The 20,725-nt window shown below is 42.0% G+C and overlaps 1 protein-coding gene across 1 annotated transcript in view; it reads right to left on the bottom strand.

Moving 5' to 3' along the window:
• LOC120052026 (protein kinase C-binding protein NELL1-like) overlaps positions 1-20,725 on the bottom strand; it is a 536,246-nt gene that overhangs the window by 308,744 nt on the left and 206,777 nt on the right. The window contains exon 10 of the mRNA XM_038998895.1: positions 18,111-18,213. Coding sequence (XP_038854823.1) covers positions 18,111-18,213 — 103 coding nt within the window. The remainder of the gene's footprint in view (positions 1-18,110; positions 18,214-20,725) is intronic.

The raw sequence follows: 20,725 nt of genomic DNA, 5'->3' as shown, positions 1-20,725 counted from the left end.
CAGCCCACCGAACTACTCACTCGACCCCTATGACCACTCGGCTACGCATGCCTCTCGCTAATGTCAATATGCCTTGTCCATTGCTATTTTGGTTTGTGATTATTGCCTTATTTCACTGTAGAGCCTCTAGCCGTGCTCAATATGCCTTAGCTAACCCTTTAGCTCCACCTCCCACACATGCGGTGACCTCACCTGGTTTAAATTATGTTTCTAGAGACAATATCTCTCTCATCGTCACTCAATGCATAGGTTTACCTCCACTGTATTCACATCCTACCATACCTTTCTCTGTACATTATTCCTTGAATCTATTCTACCGTGCCCAGAAACCTGCTCCTTTTACTCTCTGTTCCGAACGTACTAGACGACCAGTTCTTATAGCCTTTAGCCGTACCCTTATCCTACTCATCCTCTTTTCCTCTGGTGATGTAGAGGTTAATCCAGGTCCTGCAGTGCCTAGCTCCACTCCCAATCCACAGGCGCTCTCATTTGTTGACTTCTGTAACTGTGAAAGCCTTAGTTTCATGTATGTTAACATTAGAAGCCTCCTCCCGAAGTTTGTTTTATTCACTGCTTTAGCACACTCTGCCAACCCCGATATCCTAGCCGTATCTGAATCCTGGCTTAGGAAGACCACCAAAAACTCTGAAATTTCCATCCTAACTATAACATTTTCCGCCAAGATAGAACTGCCAAAGGGGGCGGAGTTGCAATCTACTGCAGAGGTAGCCTGCAGAGTTCTGTCTTACTATCCAGGTCTGTGCCCAAATAATTTGAGCTTCTACTTTTAAAAATCAACTTTTCCAGAAACAAGTCTCTCACCGTTGCCGCTTGCTATAGACCACCTTCTGCCCCCAGCTGTGCCCTGGAGACCATGTGTGAATTGATTGCCCCCCATCTATCTTCAGAGCTCGTGCTGTTAGGTGACCTAAACTGTGAAATGTTTAACACCCCGGCCATCCTACAATCTAAGTTTGATGCCCTCAATCTCACACAAATTATCAATGAACCTACAAGGTTCAACCACAAATCCGTAAACACGGGCACCCTCATAGATATCATCCTAACCAACCTGCCCTCCAAATACACCTCTGATGTCTTCAACCAGGATCTCAGCGATCACTGCCTCATTGCCTGCGTCCATAATGGGTCTGCGATCAAATGACCACCCCTCATCACTGTCAAACGATCCCTAAAACACTTCAGCGAGCAGGCCTTTCTAATCGACCTGGCCCGGGTATCCTGGAAGGATATTGACCTCATTCCGTCAGTAGAGGAAGCCTGGTTGTTCTTTAAAAGTTCTTTCCTCACCATCTTAAATAAGCATGGCCCCATTCAAAAAATGTAGAACCAGGAACAGATATAGCCCTTGGTTCACTCCAGACCTGACTGCCCTTGAACAGCACAAAAACATCCTGTGGCGTACTGCATTAGCATCGAATAGCCCCCGCGATATGCACATTTTCAGGGAAGTCAGGAACCAGAACAGGCAGTGAGGAAAATAAAGGCTAGATTTTTCAACCAGAAATTTGCATCCTCCAAAAACTCCAAAACGTTTTGGGACACTGTAAAGTCCATGGAGAACAAGATCAACTCCTCTCAGCTGCCCACTGCACTGAGGCTAGGAAACACTGTCACCACCGATAAATCCACGATAATTGAAAATATCAATAAGCATTTTTCTACGGCTTGCCATGCTTGCCATACCCCTACCCCGGTCAACAGCCCTGCACCCCCCACGGCAACTTGCCCAAGCCTCCCCCATTTCTCCTTCACCCAAATCCAGATAGCTGATGTTCTGAAAGAGCTGCAAAATTTGCACTCCTACCAATCAGCCGGACTAGACAATCTGGACCCTCTCTAAAATTATTCGCCGAAATAGTTGCAACCCTTATTAATTGAGAATATAGGGGGTGCTGTTTCGACTTAGTGAAAATTGGTCTCCAAATTAAACTGCCTCGTACTCAATTCTTGCTCGTACAATATGCATATTATTATTACTATTGGATAGAAAACACTCTCTAGTTTCTAAAACCGTTTGAATTATGTCTCTGAGTGAAACAGAACTCATTCTGCAGCACTTTTCCTGCCAGGGAGTGAGATTTCAGAAATCTTGGCCTCTGTTCCCAGGTCAGTTTATAAGTCCCTGTGAACGCTGTGGGGCTACAAACACTGCCTACGCCATCCTCTAGATGTCAGTAAGTGGTGACAATTTGAATGGAGTCGATTGCGCAATCTGGGACTTTATATAAGACCATGGTGCGGAAGTACCTTTCTTTTCAGCTGTGCGCTTGACGCAGAATAGACGTCGGACTGGCCTCCTTCCAAGCTTTGGTTTAGCAAGTTCTATATCCCCGGTCATGTTTTTATTCGTTATAGGTGTTAAAGACATCATAAGGTAGTTAATTTAAACCGACTTATAGCAGTTTATAGCAGTTTATTGCGATTTTCTGGCATTTCTTTGTGACGCACTTTCAAGAGTTGGACACTTTTCCGGTACATGCCGAACGTTAGTGGCCATTTCGACAGGACAAGAGGACATCTTTCGACCAAAAGACGATTGTTCTGGACAAAGGACACCTTTCCCAAGATTCTGATGCGAGTTCATCTAAAAGTAAGAACTATTTATGCTGATAAATCGTTGTTCTGTTGAAAAATGTTAAATGCATAAGCGGCCATTAATTTTTGGGTAGCTTCGCTTTAGCGCACCTTGTATTGCGCAGTAAGGTTAATTTTAAAAATGTAATTCAGCGATTGCATTAAGAACTAATTTGTCTTTCAATTGCTGTCCACCCTGTATTTTTTAGTCAAGTTTATGATTATTTATTGATTAGACTAGGTGACTCTCCAAGATGGCGCCCGACATTTTCTGACCAGCTTGGCTACTTTTCTCATTGTATAACCACGATTTTTGTGGCTAAATATGCACATTTTCGAACAAACTCTATATGTATGTTGTAATATGATGTTACAGGAGTGTCATCTGAAGAATTCTGAGAAGGTTAGTGAAAAAGTAATATATTTTGGTGGTGATAACGTTATCGCTCTTTTTGCCTTGAATCAATGCTGAGGTAATGTTTGCACATGTGGTATGCTAATATAACGATATATTGTGTTTTCGCTGTAAAACACTTAGAAAATCTGAAATATTGTCTGGATTCACAAGATCTGTGTCTTTCAATTGCTGTACGCTGTGTATTTTTAAGAAATGTTTTATGATGAGTAATTAGGTATTTGATGTTGGTGTCTGTAAATATTATGGCTGCTTTCGGTGCAATTTCTGATTGTAGCTGAAATGTAAACTATGATTTATACCTGAAATATGCGCATTTTTCTAACAAAACATATGCTATACAATAAATATGTTATCAGACTGTCATCTGATGAAGTTTTTTCTTGGTTAGTGGCTATTTATATCTTTATTTGGTCGAATTGGTGATAGCTACTGATGGAGTGAAAAAATAGTGGAGTAAGAAAAATGGTGTCTTTTGCTAACGTGGTTAGCTAATAGATTTACATATTGTGTCTTCCCTGTAAAACATTTTAAAAATCAGAAATGGTGGCTAGATTCACAAGAAGTGTATCTTTCATCTGGTGTCTTGGACTTGTGATTTAATGATATTTAGATGCTAGTATTTACTTGTGACGCTATGCTAGGCTATGCTAGTCAGCTTTTTTACTGGTGGGGGTGCTCCCGGATCCGGGTTTGGGAGGAATTAGAGGTTAATAGCCTGTTCAACTTCTCATATCGTCTGTGATCCCCAAAGATTGGAAAGCAAGCTGCCGCGGTCATCCCCCTCTTCAAAGGGGGAGACACTCTAGACCCAAACTGCTACACACCTATATCCATCCTGCCCTGCCTTTCAAAGGTCTTCGAAAGCCAAGTTAACAAACAGATCACCGACCATTTCGAATCCCACCGTACCTTCTCCGCTATGCAATCTGGTTTCCGAGCAGGTCATGGGTGCACCTCAGCGACGCCCAAGGTTCTAAACGATAACATAACCACCAACGATAACAGACAAAACTGTCCAGCTGTATTCATCGACCTGGCCAAGGCTTTCGACTCTGTCAATCACCATATTCTTATCGGCAGACTCAACAGCGTTGGTTCCTCAAATGACTGCCTCGCTTGGTACACCAACTACATCTCAGACAGAGTTCAGTGTGTCAAATTGGAGGGCCTGTTGCCCGGACCTCTGGCAGTCTCTATGGGGTTCAATCCTCGGGCCGACTCTTTTCTCTGTATACATCAATGATGTCGCTCTATATGCTGGTGATTCTCTGGTCTACCTCTACGCAGACGACACCATTCTGTATACTTCTGGCCCTTCTTTGGACACTGTGTTAACTAACCTCCAGATGAGCGTCAATGCCATACAGCTCTCCTTCCGTGGCCTCCAACTGCCCTTATTGCAAGTAAAACTAAATGCATGCTCTTCAACCGATCGCTGCCCACAACTGCCCTCTCGTCCAGCATCACTACTCTGGATGGTTCTGACTTAGAATATGCGGACAACTACAAATACCTAGGTGTCTGGTTAGAATGTAAACTCTCCTTCCAGACTCACATTAAGCATCTCCAATCCAAAATTAAATCTAGAATCGGCTTCCTATTTTGGAATCCTTCACTCATGCTGCCAAACATACAAAAAACTGTAAAACTGATTATCCTACTGATCCTTGACTTTGGCGATGTCATTAACAAAATGGCCTCCAACACTCTACTGAGCAAATTGGATGCAGTATATCACAGTGCCATCCGTTTTGTCACCAAAGCCCCATATACTACCCACCACTGCGTCCTGTATGCTCTCGTTGGCTGGCCCTCGCTTTATTTTTGTCGCCAAACCCACTAGCGCCAGGTCATCTATAAGTCTTTGCTAGGTAAAGCCCCGCCTTATCTTAGCTCACTGGTCACCATAGCAGCACCCACCCATAGTACGCACTCCCTAAATTAGACGAGGTACGATAACGAATATCTTACCAACGGAACATCAAAAATTGTAATATCCTATGTTTCACGGAATCGTGGCTGAATAACGACATGGATATTCAGCTAGCAGGATATACGCTTCACCAGCAAGATAGAACAGCACACTCCGATAAGACGAGGGGGGGCGGTCTGTGCATATTTGTAAACAACAGCTGGTGCACGAAATCTAAGGAAGTCTCTAGATTTTGCTCGCCTGAAGTAGAGTTTATTGTGATAAATTGCAGGCCACACTAGTTGCCTAGAGAGTTTTCAGTTATACTTTTCGTGGCTGTTTATTTACCACCACAGACAGATGCTGGCACTAAGACCACACTCAGTCAGCTGTATAAGGAAATATGCAAACAGGAAACCACTCACCCAGAGGCTGTACTCCTAGTGGCCGGAGACTTTAATGCAGGGAAACTTAAATCAGTTCTACCAAATTTCTATCAATTTCTATCAAATGTTAAATGTGCAACCAGAGGGAGAAAACAATTCTAGATCACCTGTACTCCAGACACAGAGACGCATACAAAGCGCTCCCTCGCCCTCCATTTGGTAAATCCGACCACAACTCTATCCTCCTGATTCCTGCTTACAAGCAAAAATTAAAGCAGGAAGCACCTGTGACTCAGTCTATAAAAAAGTGGTCAGTTGAAGCAGATGCTAAACTACAGAACTGTTTTGCTATCACAGACTGGAACATGTTTCGGGATTCTTCCGATGTTATTGAGGAGTACACCACATCCGTCACTGCCTTTATCAATAAGTGCATCGACATCGTCCCCACAGTGACTGTACGTACATACCCCAACCAGAAGCCATGGATTACAGGCAAGAATCACACTGAGGTAAAAGGGTAGAGCTGCCGCTTTTTACACCGGCTCCGACGCTCGTCTTATGTGGCAGGGCTTGCAAACTATTACAGACTACAAAGGGAAGCACAGCCGCAAGCTTCCCAGTGACACGAGCCTGCCAGATGAGCTAAATCACTTCTATGCACGTTTCGAGGCAAGCAACACTGAGGCACGCATGAGAGCATCAGCTGTTCCGGACGACTGTGTGATCACGCTCTCCGTAGCTGACGTGAGTAAGACCTTTAAACAGGTCAACATACACGGATTACCAGGACGTGTGCTCCGGGCATGTGCTTACCAACTGGCAGATGTCTTTACTGACATTTTCAACCTGTCCCTGATTGAGTCTGTAATACCCACATGTTTCAAGCAGACCACCATAGTCCCTGTGCCCAAGAACACAAAGGTAACTGCCTAAATGACTACAGACCCGTAGCACTCACGTCCGTAGCCATGAAGTGCTTTGAAAGGCTGGTCATGGCTCACATCAACACCATTATCCCAGAAACCCTAGACCCACTCCAATTTGCATACCACCCAAACAGATCCACAGATGATGCAATCTCTATTGCACTCCACACTACCCTTTCCCACCTGGACAAAAGGAACACTTATGTGAGAATGCAGCTCAGCATTCAACACTATAGTACCCTCAAAGCTCATTACTAAGCTAAGGATCCTAAAACTAAACACCTGCCTCTGCAACTGGATCCTGGACTTCCTGACGGGCCGTCCCATCCCCAGGTGGTAAGGGTAGGTAGCATCACATCTGCCACGCTGATCCTCAACACTGGAGCTCCCCAGGGGTGTGTGCTCAGTCCCCTCCTGTACTCCATGTTCACCCACGACTGCATGGCCAGGCACGACTCCAACACCATCATTAAGTTTGCAGACGACACAACAGTGGTAGGCCTGATCACCGGCAACGAAGATTCAGCCTATAGGGAGGAGGTCAGAGACCTGGCCGGGTGGTGCCAAAATAACAACCCCTCCCTCAACGTAACCAAGACTAAGGAGATGATTGTGGACTACAGGAACAGGAGGACCGAGCACGCCCCCATTCTCATCGACGGGGCTGTAGTGAAGCAGGTTGAGAGCTTCAAGTTCCTTGGTGTCCACATCAACAACTAACTAGAATGTTCCAAACACACCAAGACAGTCGTGAAGAGGGCACGACAAAGCCTATTCCCCCTCAGGAAACTAGAAAGATTTGGCATGGGTCCTGAGATCCTCAAAAGGTTCAACAGCTGCAACATCGAGAGCATCCTGACCGGTTGCATCACTGCCTGGTACGGCAATTGCTCGTCCTCCGACTGCAAGGCACTACAGAGGGTAGTGCGTACGGCCCAGTACATCACTGGAGCTAAGCTGCCTGCCATCCAGGACCTCTACGCTAGGCAGAGTCAGAGGAAGGCCCTAAAAATTGTCAAAGACCCCAGCCACCTCAGTCATAGACTGTTCTCTCTACTACTGCATGGCAAGCGGTACCTGAGTGCTAAGTTTTGGACAAAAAGGCTTCTCAACAGTTTTTACCCCAAAGCCAGAAGACTCCTGAACAGGTAATCAAATGGCTACCCAGACTATTTGCATTGTGTGCCCCCCTCCCAACCCCTCTTTTACGCTACTGCTACTCTCTGTTTATCATATATGCATAGTCACTTTAACTATACGTTCATGTTCATTCTACCTCGATTGGGATGACCAACCAGTGCTCCTGCACATTGGCTAACCGGGCTATCTGCATTGTGTCCCGCCATCCACCACCCGCCATCCACCACCCGCCAATCCCTCTTTTACGTTACTGCTACTCTGTTCATCATATATGCATAGTCACTTTAACCATATCTACATGTACACACTACCTTAATCAGCCTGACTAACCAGTATCTGTATGTAGCCTCGCTACTTTTATAGCCTTGCTACTGTATATAGCCTGTCCTTTAACTGTTGTTTTATTTCTTTACTTACCTATTGTTCACCTAATACCTTTTTTGCACTATTGGTTAGAGTCTGTAAGTAAGCATTTCACTGTAAGGTCTACACCTGCTGTATTCGGCGCACGTGACAAATAAACGTTGATTTGATTTCACTGGTCAACCCCAAAGCCAATTCCTGATTTGGCTGCCTTTCCTTCCAGTTCTCTGCTTCCAATGACTGGAACGAACTGCAAAAATCACTGAAGCTGAAGACTCATAGGCTTGGTAGGCTTGGTTACCAACAACGACGAGACGGCCTACAGGGAGAAGGTGAGGGCCCTCAGAGTGTGGTGTCAGGAAAATAACCTCACATTCAACGTCAACAAAACAAAGGAGATGATCGTGGACTTCAGGAAACAGCAGAGGGAGCACCCCCCTATCCACATTGACGGGAGAGTAGTGGAAAAGGTGGAAAGCTTTAAGTTCCTCTACGTACACATCACGGACAAACTGAAATGGTCCACCCACACAGACAGCGTTGTGAAGAAGGCGCAACAGCGCCTCTTCAACCTCAGGAGGCTGAAGAAATTTGACTTGGCACCAAAAACACTCTTTAAACAATGCCACTTTATATAATGTTTACATACCCTACATTACTCACCCTACATTACTCATCTCAAATGTATACACTTTACTCTATACCATCTACTGCATCTTGCCTATGCCGTTCGGCCATCGCTTATCCATATATTTATATGTACATATTCTTATTCATTCCTTTGTTGTTGTGAAATTGTTAGATTACTTGTTAGATATTACTGCATGGCCGGAACTAGTAGCACAAGAATTTCGCTACACTCGCATTAACATCTGCTAACCATGTGTTTGTGAACAATACAATTTGATTTGATATCTCCCTCACTAACTTTAAGCACAAGCTGTCAGAGCAGCTCATAGCACCTGTATATAGCCCATCCAACTACCTCATCCCATACTGTTATTTATTTTGCTCCTTTGCACCCCAGTATCTCTACTTGCACACTCATCTTCTGCACATCTATCACTCCAGTGTTTATTTGCTATATTGTAATTATTTCACCACTATGGCCTAGTAATTGCCTAACCTCCCTTATCCTACCTCACTTGCACACACTGTATAAAGGCTTTTTCTATTTCATTATTGACTGTATGTTTGTTTATTCCATGTGTAACTCTGTGTTGTTGCTTGTGTTGCACTGCTTTGCTTTATCTTGGCCAGGTCGCAGTTGTAAATGAGAACTTGTTCTCAACTAGCCTACCTGGTTAAATAAAGTTGAAATAAAAAAAATCAACAAAAAACATCAATACACCCAGTCACTACAAAGATACAGGCGTTCTTCCTAACTCAGTTGCCGGAGAGGAAGAAAACTGTTCAGGGATTTCAGAAAGAGGCTAATGGTGACCTTAAAACAGTTACAGACTTTTGAAAAGAAGGAAGCCTGCACAAAATAAAAACATTTCAAAACATGCATCCTGCTCGTAATAAGGCACTAAAGTAAAACTGGAAGAAATTAGGCAAAGAAATGTACTTTATGTCCTGAATACAAAGCTTTAGGTTTGGAGAAAATCCAACACAAAATATCACTACCACTTCAAATTTTCAAGCATGGTGGTGGCTGCATCATGTTATGGGCATGCTTGTCATCGGCAAGGACTAGGGATTTGTTTTAAAATAAAAATAAATGGAATAGAGCAAAGCACAGGCAAAACCCTGGAAGGAAACCTGGTTCAGTCTGCTTTCCAACACACACTGGGAGAGACATTTACATTTCAGCAGGGCAATGTCCTTGAACACAGTGTCACGTTCTGACCTTAGTTCCTTTTTTTATGTCTTTATTTTAGTTTGGTCAGGGCGTGAGTTGGGGTGGGCATTATGTTGTTTTTCTATGTTTTGTTCTGTATTTATATTTCTATGTGTTTGGCCTAGTATGGTTCTCAATCAGAGGCAGGTGTCAGTCGTTGTCTCTGATTGGGAGCCATATTTAGGTAGCCTGTTTTCTATTGTGTTTTGTGGGTGATTGTTTCCTGTGTTAGTGTTTGCACCATACGGGACTGTTTCGGTTTTCATTTATTCTCTTGTTCTTTTGTATTTTGTATTCATTCTCGATTAAATGATATTATGGATACGTACCACGCTGCATTTTGGTCCTCCTCTCCTTCCACCAACGAAAGCCGTTACACACAGGGCCAAATATACAGTGCCTTCAGAAAGTATTCATACCCCTTGACTTATTCCACATTTTGTTGTGTTATAGCCTGAATTCAAAATTGATTAAATTGTTTTTTTTTCACACCCATCTACACACAATATGAAACAACAACTAACAAAAATATTTAGGGACATTTTTGTACATTTATTGAAAATGAAATACAGAAATATCTAATTTACATAATTAGTCACACCCCTGAGTCAATACTTTGAATTAATTAACTTTAGTGGTATTTACATGTGTGAAATGCATATGACATCAACAGAGAGGTATATTTTCTGGGTGATTTCAATATTGACTGGCTTTCATCAAGCTGCCCACTCAAGAAAAAGCTTAACACTGTAACTAGTGCCTGCAACCTGTTTCAGGTCATCAGTCAACCTACCAGGGTAGTTACAAACAGCACAGGACTTAAATCATCATCATGTATTGATCACATCTTTACTAATTCTGCAGAAATGTACTTTAACTTCTTATGGATACGGGGCAGCATTTTCACATTTGGATGAAAAGCGTGCCCAGAGTAAACTGCCTCCTACTCAGTCCCAGATGCTAATATATGCGTATTATTAGTAGATCTGGATAGAAAACACTCTGACGTTTCTAAAACTGTTTGAATCATGTCTGTGACTATAACAGAACTTATTTGGCAGGCAAAACCCCGAGGACAAACCATTCAGATGTTTTTTTTTTAGGTCACTCTCTTTTCAATGAGATTTCATTGGGAATCCAGATTTCTAAGGGACCTTCCTGCAGTTCCTATCGCTTCCACTGGATTTCAACAGTCTTTAGAAATTGGTTGAGGTTTTTCCTTTGAGAAATGAAGAAGTAGCCTTGTTCAGAATGAGGCTCCTGTGAAGTGTACTGTTTGTTAGAGGCACGTGACCAGAAAGCATGCTACACATTGTTTTCCTCCCGTATTGAACACAGATCATCCCGTCTTCAAACCGTGGATTGACGGCAGCAGTCGCGCAAAGCTGAAAGCACGTACCACTGCATTTATTCATGGCAAGGCGACTAGAAATATGACCGAATACAAACAGTGTAGTTATTCCCTCCATAAGGCATTCAAACAAGCAAAGTGGCAGTATAGAAACAAAGTGGTTGCAATTCAATGGCTCAAACATGAGACGTATGTGGCATAGTCTACAGACAATCACAGATTACAAAAAGAAAACCAGCCCCGTCGCAGACATTGACATCTTGCTTCCAGACAAATTAAACAGCTTCTTTGCGCGCTTTGAGGACAATACAGTGCCACCGACGCAGCCCGCTACCAAAGAGTGTGAGCTCTCCTTCTCTGTGGCCGACGTAAGTAAAACATTTAAACGTGTTAACCCTCGCAAGGCTGCCGGCCAAGACGGCATCCCTAGCCGCGTCCTCAGAGTATGCGTAGACCAGCTGGCTGGTGTGTTTACAGACATATTCAATCAATCCCTATACCAGTCTTCTGTCCCCAAATGCTTCAAGATGGCCACCATTGTTCCTGTTCCCAAGAAAGCTAAGGTAACTGAACGAAATTACTATCTAAAATTCCATGCATAACACTTGTATCTTTTAGCAATGTTTATTATGAGTATTTCTGTAAATTGATGTGGCTCTCTGCAAAATCACCGGATGTTTTGGAAATACTGAACGTAACGCGCCAATGTAAAATGAAATTCTTGGATATAAATATGAACTTTATCGAACAAAACATACATGTATTGTGTAACATGAAGTCCTATGAATGTCATCTGATGAAGATCATCAAAGGTTAGTGATTAATTGTATCTATATTTAGGCTTTTTGTGACTCCTCTCTTTGGCTGGAAAAAATGGCTGTGTTTTACCAGTGACTAGGTACTGACCTAACATAATCGTTTGGTGTGCTTTCGTTGTAAAGCCTTTTTGAAATCGGACACTGTGGCTGGATTTACAACAAGTTTATCTGTAAAATGTTGTGAAATACTTGTATGTTTGAGGAATTTTAATTATGGGATTTCTGTTGTTTTGATTTTGGCACCCTGCACTTTCACTGGCTGTTTTTGAGGTGGGATGCTACCGTCCCGAATATCCCAGAGAGGTTAAGCTTGAGACCCTGGGTCTTGACCCTGCCCTGTGCAACTGTGTCCTGGACTTCCTGACAGGCCGCCGCCAGGTGGTGAAGGTAGGAAACAACGTCTCCGCTCCGCTGATCCTCAACACTGGGGCCCCACAAGGGTGCGTTTTCAGCCCGCTCCTGCTCCTCCTTTGCTTGACATCATGGGAAAATCGGAAGAAATCAGCCAAAACCTCAGAAAACAATTGTAGACCTCCACACGTCTGGTTGATCCTTGGGAGCAATTTCCAAATCCCTGAAGGTACCGCGTTCGTCTGTACAAAGAATAGTACGCAAGTATAAACACCATGGGACCACGCAGCCATCATACCGCTCAGGAAGGAGACGCGTTCTGTCTCCTAGAGATAAACGTATTTTGGTGCGACAAGTGCAAATCAATCCCAGAACAACAGCAAAGGACCTTTGCTGTTGTTCTGGGATTGATTTGCACTTTTCGCACCAAAGTACGTGAAGATGCTTGAGGAAACAGGTACAAAAGTATCTCTATCCACAGTAAAATGAGTCCTACATCGACATGACCTGAAAGGCTGCTCAGCAAGGAAGTAGCCGCTGCTCCAAAACCGCCATAAAAAAGCCAGACTATGGTTTGCAACTGCACTTGGGGACAAAGATTGTACTTTTTGGAGAAATGTCCTCTGGTCTGATGAAACAAAAATAGAACTGTTTGGCCATAATGACCATCATTATGTTTGGAGGATAAAGGGGGAGGCTTACAAGCCGAAGAACACCATCCCAACCGTGAAGCATGGGGGTGGCAGCATCATGTTGTGAGGGTACTTTGCTGCAGGAGGGACTGGCGCACTTCACAAAATAGATGGCTTCATGAGGATGGAAAATTATGTGGATATATTGAAGCAACATCTCAAGACATCAGTCAGGAAGTTAAAGCTTGGTTGTAAATGGGTATTCCAGATAGACACTGACCCCAAGCATACTTCCAAAGTTATGGCAAAATAGCTGAAGGACAACAAGGTCAAGGTATTGGGGTGGCCATCACAAAGCCCCGACCTCAATCCCATAGAATTTTTGTGGGCAGAACTGAAAAAGCGTGTGAGAGCAAGGAGGCCTACAAACCTGACTCAGTTACACCAGCTCTGTCATGAGGAATGGGCCAAAATTCACCCAACTTATTGTGGGAAGCTTGTGGAATGCTACCCGAAACGTTTGCCCCAAGTTATTAAACAATTTAAAGGCAATGCTACCAAATACTAATTTGAGTGTATGTAAACTTCTGACCCACTGGGAATGTGATGAAAGAGATAAAAGCTGAAATAAATCATTCTCTCTACTATTATTCTGACATTTCACATTCTTAAAATAATGTGTGGATCCTAACTGACCTAAGACAGGCAATTTTTACTAGTATTTAATGTCAGGAATTGTGAAAACTGAGTTTAAATGTATTTGGCTAAGGTGTATGTAAACTTCCGACATTAACTATATATAATGTGTACTGTATCCTTCACTATCTATTATTTACTATTTATTGCAGCCTAGCCGCTCTGTCACTGCTCATCCATATATTTTACACTTATATATTCTTAACCCATTCCTTTACTAGATTGTGTGTATTAGGTATTTTTGGGGAATTTGTTAGATATTAGGTTTTGTTGTGGACTTGTTTGATGTTACCTGTTATATACTGCTGCACTGTCAGATCTAGAAGCATAAGCATTTCGCTACACTCACAATAACATCTGTGTCACGTTCCTGACCGGTTTTCTGTTATTTTGTATGTGTTTGACGGTCAGGGCGTGAGTTTGGGTGGGTAGTCTATGTTATATGTTTCTATGTTTGTATAAGGGTGACCTGATATGGCTCTCAATTAGAGGCAGGTGGTTTTCATTTCCTCTGATTGAGAGTCATATTAAGGTAGGCGTGTTCACACTGTTTGTTTGTGGGTGATTGTCTTCCGTGTCTGTGTCTGCGCACCACACGGGACTGTAGCGTTTGTTCGTTCGTTTGTTATAGTCTGTACCTGTTCCTACGTTCTTCGTGTTATATGTAAGTTCTCATGGTTTAGGTCAGTCTACGTTCGTTTTTGTTATTTTGTAATCCTTCCAAGTGTTTGTTTTCGTATTTCGTCGTTTACTTTAATAAATCATTATGTATTCACAACCCGCTGCATTTTGGTCCTCCGATCCTTCTCTCCTCTCCTGGTCCGAGGAGGAGGAAGATCTAGACACCCGTTACAATCTGCTAACCATGTGTATGTGACCAATAACATTTGATTTGAGTTTGACTCCAAAATTCTAAGTGGGAGGGGTCTCAGCAGTTGAAAGAAATGTATTCAGAGAGTGCAAGCTAGCCACATCTGCAGAGCGCATTACGCAAATGAATTAGGTAATACTGAGAAGTGAGTAGGAAAGGTGTGTGTAAAAAAGGCATACATTCTGAAGTCGGGATAGGGCCGTAAGAGCTTTGCACACCTGGATTGTACAATATTTGCCCATTATTCTTTTTAAAATTATTCAAGCTCTGTCATTTAATTGTTGATCATTGCTAGACAGCGATTTTCAAACCGATTTAAGTCAAAACTGTAGGCCACTCTGGAACATTGGTAAGCAACTGCAGTGTAGATTTGGCCTTGTCCTGCTGAAAGGTGAATTCTTCTCCCAGTGTCTGTTGGAAAGCAGACTGAACCAGGTTTGTCTCTAGGATTTTGCTTGTGCTTATAGCTGTATTCTGTTTATTTTGATTTTAAAAACTCTGTAGTTCTTGCCGATGACAAGCACACCCTTAACATGATGTTGCTACAACCAAAATGTGAAGAATGGTACTCAGTGATGTGTTGTGTTGGATTTGCCCAAAATATAATGCTTTGTATTCAGGACAAAACATAAATTTCTTTGACACATTTTTTGCAGTATTACTTAAAGCTGCAATATGTAACTTTTTGGGCAACCTGACAAAATTCACATAGAAATGTGAGTTACATTGAAAGCAAGTGTAAGAATAGCCTGTTCTATTTGCACTATTTCTATGTTTCCCATTTTTAAGTTTTGATTTTGTGTCTTTTACTTTCTGTTTTTTTACACCAACTAGAAACAGCTGAAAATACAATATTTTTGGTTATGGAAAATATATTACCCAGCGGTTTAGATGGTACAATGATTCTCTACACCATACCTCCTTCTTTAGTCACATAAATTGAAATTAGGCGAACTATTAGAATTTTAGCAACCAGGAAATGGCCTGAGCGATTTCGGCATAGTGCATCTTTAAGTGCCTTGTTTATGTTTTTATTCACTACAAGCTTTTGTCTTTTCACTCTGTCATTTAGGTTAGTATTGTAGAGTAACTATAATGCTCAGTTTTCTCATATCACAACCATTAAACTCTGTAACTGTTGTAAAATCACCAATGGCCTCATGGAATCTCTGAGCAGTTTCCTTCCTCTCCAGCAACTGAGCAAGGAAGGACGCCTGTATCTTTGTAGTGACTGGGTGTATTGATACACCGTCCAAAGTGTAATTAATAACTTCACCATGCTCAAAGGGATATTCAGTGTTCTGCCTTTTTAATGTTTTTCACATCTACCAATCTGTACCTTTCTTTTTGAGGCATTGAAAAACCTCCCTGGTCTTTGTGGTTGAATCTGTGCTTGAAATTCACTACTCGATTGAGGGACCTTGCAGATAATTGTATGTGTGGGGTACAGAGATGGGGTAGCCATTATAAAATCATGTTAACCACTATTATTGAGGACCAAATGAGTCCATGCAACTTATGTGATTAGTTAAGCACATTTTTACTCCTGAACTTATTTAGGCTTACCTTAACAAAGGGTTGAAAACTTATTGACTCAAGACATTTCAACAAACAAAATTCCACTTTGACATTATAGGGTAGTGTTTGTAGATCAGTGAAACAAAATCTCAGATTAATAAATGTTTATTTCAGGCTGTAACACAACAAAATGTGGAAAAATATATGGGTGTGAAGGCACTGGAGTTGCTTACCAATATGGCATTGAATGTTTCTGAGTGGCCTAGTTACAGTTTTGACTTAAATTGGCTTGAAAATCTATGGCAAAATTTGAAAATGACTGTCTAGCAAGGATCAACAACCACCTTGAAAGAGCTTGAAGAATTTTTAAAGATGAATGTACAAATAAACTCAGCAAACTGAATTTATTTTAAGCAAACTTAACATGTGTAAATATTTGTATGAACATAACAAGATTCAACAACTGATATATAAACTGAACAAGTTCCACAGACATGTGACTAACAGAAATGGAATAATGTGTCCCTGAACAAAGGGGGGTCAAAATCAAAAGTAACAGTCAGTATCTGGTGTGGCCACCCGCTGCATTAAGTACTGCAGTGCATCTCCTCCTCATGGACTGCACCAGATTTGCCAGTTCTTGCAGTGAGATGTTACCCCACTCTTCCACCAAGGCACCTGCAAGTTCCCGGAAATTTCTAGGGGGAATGACCCTAGCCCTCACCCTCCGATGCAACAGGTCCCAGAAGTGCTCAATGGGATTGAGATCCGCGCTCTTCGCTCTTCGCAGTATGACTGGATGCATTGTCATGCTGGAGGGTCATGTCAGGATGAGCCTACAGGAAGGGTACCACATGAGGCAGGAGGATGTCTCCCTGTAACGCACAGCGTTGAGATTGCCTGCAATGGCAACAAGCTCAGTCCAATGATGCTGTGACACACCGCCCCAGACCATGACGGACCCTCCACCTCTAAATCGATCCCGCACCAGAGTATAGGCCTCGGTGTAACGCTCATTCCGTCGGCGATAAACGCGAATCCGGCCATCACCCCTGGTGAGACAAAATCGCGACTCGTCAGTAAAGAGCACTTTTTGCCAGTCCTGTCTGGTCCAGCGATGATGGGTTTGTGCCCGTAGGCGACGTTGTTGCCGGTGATGTCTGGTGAAGACCTGCCTTACAACAGGCCTACAAGCCCTCAGTCCAGCCTCTCTCAGCCTATTGCGAACAGTCTGAGCACTGATGGAGGGATTGTGCGTTCCTGGTGTAACTCTGGAAGTTGTTGTTGCCATCCTGTACCTGTCCCGCAGGTATGATGTTTGGATGTACCGATCCTGTGCGGGTATTGTTACACGTGGTTTATTGCAATTTATTGCCCTGGCCACATCTGCAGTCCTCATGCCTCCTTGCAGCATGTCTAAGGCACGTTCACACAGATAAGCAGGGACCCTGGGCATCTTTCTTTTGATGTTTTTCAGAGTCAGTAGAAAAGCCTCTTTAGTGTCCTAAGTTTTCATAACTGTGACCTTAATTGCCTACCGTCTGTAAGCTGTTAGTGTCTTAATGACCATTCTACAGGTGCATGTTCATTAATTGTTTATGGTTCATTGAACAAGCATGGGAAACAGTGTTTAAACCCTTTACAATGAAGATCTGTGAAGTTATCTGGATTTTTACGACTTATCTTTGAAAGACAGGGTCCTGAAAATGGGAAGTTTCTTTTTTTGCTGAGTTTATTATACAATCCAGGTGTGCAAAGCTCTTAGAGACTTACCCAGAATAACTCACAGCTGTAATCGCTGCCAAAGGTGATTCTAACATGTCTTTACTCAGGGTTATAAATTAGATATTTCTGTATTTAATTTTCAATAAATTAGCAAAAAGTTCTAAAAACATGTTTTCACTTGGTCATTATGGGGTATTGTGTGTAGATGGGTGCAGACAAAACATCAATTTAATCCATTTTGAATTCAGACTGTAACACAACAAAATGTGAAATAAGTCAAGGGACATGAATACTTTCTGAAGGCACTGTACCTATAACTAAAGGTACAAAGGAAGTACCGTACAGTGTACCAACCCGTTACAAGCGTTTGTAACCCTTTAGGAACAAATCAAAACTTTTTTTTCTGAAGGTGTGCCACACTCTAAAACAATAATAACTCCGCTGGATACACTGTCCCTATTCTCAGACGATACACAGCCTGGTCCTAGACCCATGTGAGTGCCATCCTCCAGCACATTGTCTCCTCACTCTGTGGTCGAGGATTGATGACAGTACTCACGTCGGCATTTCTTGCAGCAGGTGCCCTCCACATGCACGGAGAGAGAGTCCTCTGAGCAGTTGGCGGGGAGACAGAATATCCTGCGACACTCCACTACTCCGTTCTGTAGAGACAAGAGATTACCCTAAAACACACAGATAACATCCCAGTGTGTGTGTGTGTGTGTGTGTCTGTGGCACTGCCAACAAGACGAGTGTAAAACATAGAGTGTAAAACATAGAGACAAACATACTGCGTTCAAAAATCATGTCCTCATTTATCAGTCCTCACTTATCTGTTATTTGTGCAAATCACATAATCAACCCATCAAACTCAATCATAAAAACCGGACTCTGTAATAGACTCTGTAATAGACTCATAGCAGGAAGTCATGGTGGTAATCTCTGATAGTTAAATACTAGACTATATGTAATTAAGCAATAATAATGATAGTGATATTCATATTAACAGCATTTATAACAAAAAATAATAGGCAAAAATGAATAATTACGCTATACTTCTCACTGTCTGTCCCTCAGGTTGTGGCAGTAGGCCACAAACTTGGCTGCTAAAACACAGCATTTAGTTTTTTCCTCAATTATGTATTTAAGTTTGTCTTCATCGTTTAAGTTTTCTAATTCTTCGTATTGTTGTGTAATTGTGGGAAATGATGTATTTCTTACATCAAAATATTGATGTAAGGGAATATATATCCCAAGTTCTCTCACGTCACCCCGCTCCTCCGCTCTCTCCACTGGCTTCCAGTTGAAGCTCGCATCCGCTACAAGACCATGGTGCTTGCCTACGGAGCTGTGAGGGGAACGGCACCTCCGTACCTTCAGGCTCTGATCAGGCCCTACACCCAAACAAGGGCACTGCGTTCATCCACCTCTGGCCTGCTCGCCTCCCTACCTCTGAGGAAGTACAGTTCCCGCTCAGCCCAGTCAAAACTGTTCGCTGCTCTGGCACCCCAATGGTGGAACAAACTCCCTCACGACGCCAGGTCAGCGGAGTCAATCACCACCTTCCGGAGACACCTGAAACCCCACCTCTTTAAGGAATACCTAGGATAGGATAAAGTAATCCTTCTTGGGGGCAGAATGAGCACAGCCTATCCACTCTGACAGTGGTTTAAAGTACTTAAGTAAAAATACTTTAGAGTACTAATTAAGTCATTTTTGGGGGTATCTATACTTTACTATTTATATTTTTGCCAACTTTTACTTCACTACATTCCAAAAGAAAATCATTTACTTTTTACTCCACACATTTTCCACACAAAGTTCATGTTACATTTTGACAGCAAAACTATCAAATTCACTCACTTATCATGAGAACATCCCTGGTCATCCCTATAGCCTCTGATCTGGCAGACTCACTAAACGCAAATGCTTCGTTTGTAAATTATGTCTGAGTGTTGGAGTGTGCCCCTGGCTATCCGTTAATTTAAAAAAACAAGAACATGCTGCTGTCTGGTTTTCTAATATAAGGAATTTGAAATGAAACATTTCCCATTTACTTTTGATACTTAAGTATATTTAAAACCAAATACTTTATTTTAAGCGGTGGATCAGCTTTAACATTGCGGATAGATTGTTGTATCCATCAATGTAATTGTCTGCATCATGTTCAATCCCCCATATATTTTGGGGTAAATATATATATCCATATACATACACATATATATATATATATATGTATACACATAAACATTCATACATATACACATATACACATACATACACATACATGTTTTAGAATATACCTTTATTGTTCCACGCAAACGCAACCACCCCTCCCCCAATTGGAGTAAACTAATAAACAATAACACTTAGGCCTCTACCTTCAGTTTCTACCAACATATTAAACACATTTTACAGACACAACCTATTTTACAATAGTTATATTTTGTTTGTTTTTAGTCCTTCCTCTATTTCTGATGTCCATCCAGTGTGATTTCTATTTGTAACTGTGCTATTTCACAAAACCTCTGAACCTATATACATTTTACAGACCCCGTATGTTTTACATTGGTTATCTTGTTGTTTTTAGTCCCATACTTCAGCTCCATTCAACTCATCCCATCTGTCTCTTAACACCATCCATTTTGGATTTCTATTTGCCATATATTTTTCAACTGTGCTGTGATGCTTCACAAAAGTACTGAACCTTATATTCTCATAGCTTCCACAGATTGTAAATTAAAGATAAACATTTTTGCTAAAATAATTATTATATTATTGACTATGACTTTTCAATTCACCCAGTTTTGCTATCTGCAGCGTTAGTTCCAGGTAAATGTTGCAATTCTTCAGCCATTCCTGGACCTGGACCTGTGACCAAAAACGAGCTACCTCCTCGCAGCAAAATCTGCTGAACTGGGAAGATTGTATCCCCGTATATTTAACATTCTATTGGTTGCAAGAATTTTGAATAATAATTTAAATTGAAAAATGTGAAGTTTTGAATCTGGCATTGTTTTGCATGTCAATTCATAAACCATGTGCCATGTAATTGGCACATCGAAAATCTCTTCCCAACTTATTTGCAATTTATACGGCACAGCTGTCCATTTTTTGGTCCTTAAATGAAATTGGTATATGTTTTTATTTATCACAATTTTCTTTAACCATTTA

The sequence above is a fragment of the Salvelinus namaycush genome, chromosome 1 (genome assembly GCF_016432855.1).
Source record: "Salvelinus namaycush isolate Seneca chromosome 1, SaNama_1.0, whole genome shotgun sequence".
NCBI classification, from domain to species: Eukaryota; Metazoa; Chordata; class Actinopteri; order Salmoniformes; family Salmonidae; genus Salvelinus; species Salvelinus namaycush.
Note: the sequence above shows the minus strand (reverse complement) of the source record. Positions and strands in the feature narration are given on the sequence as shown.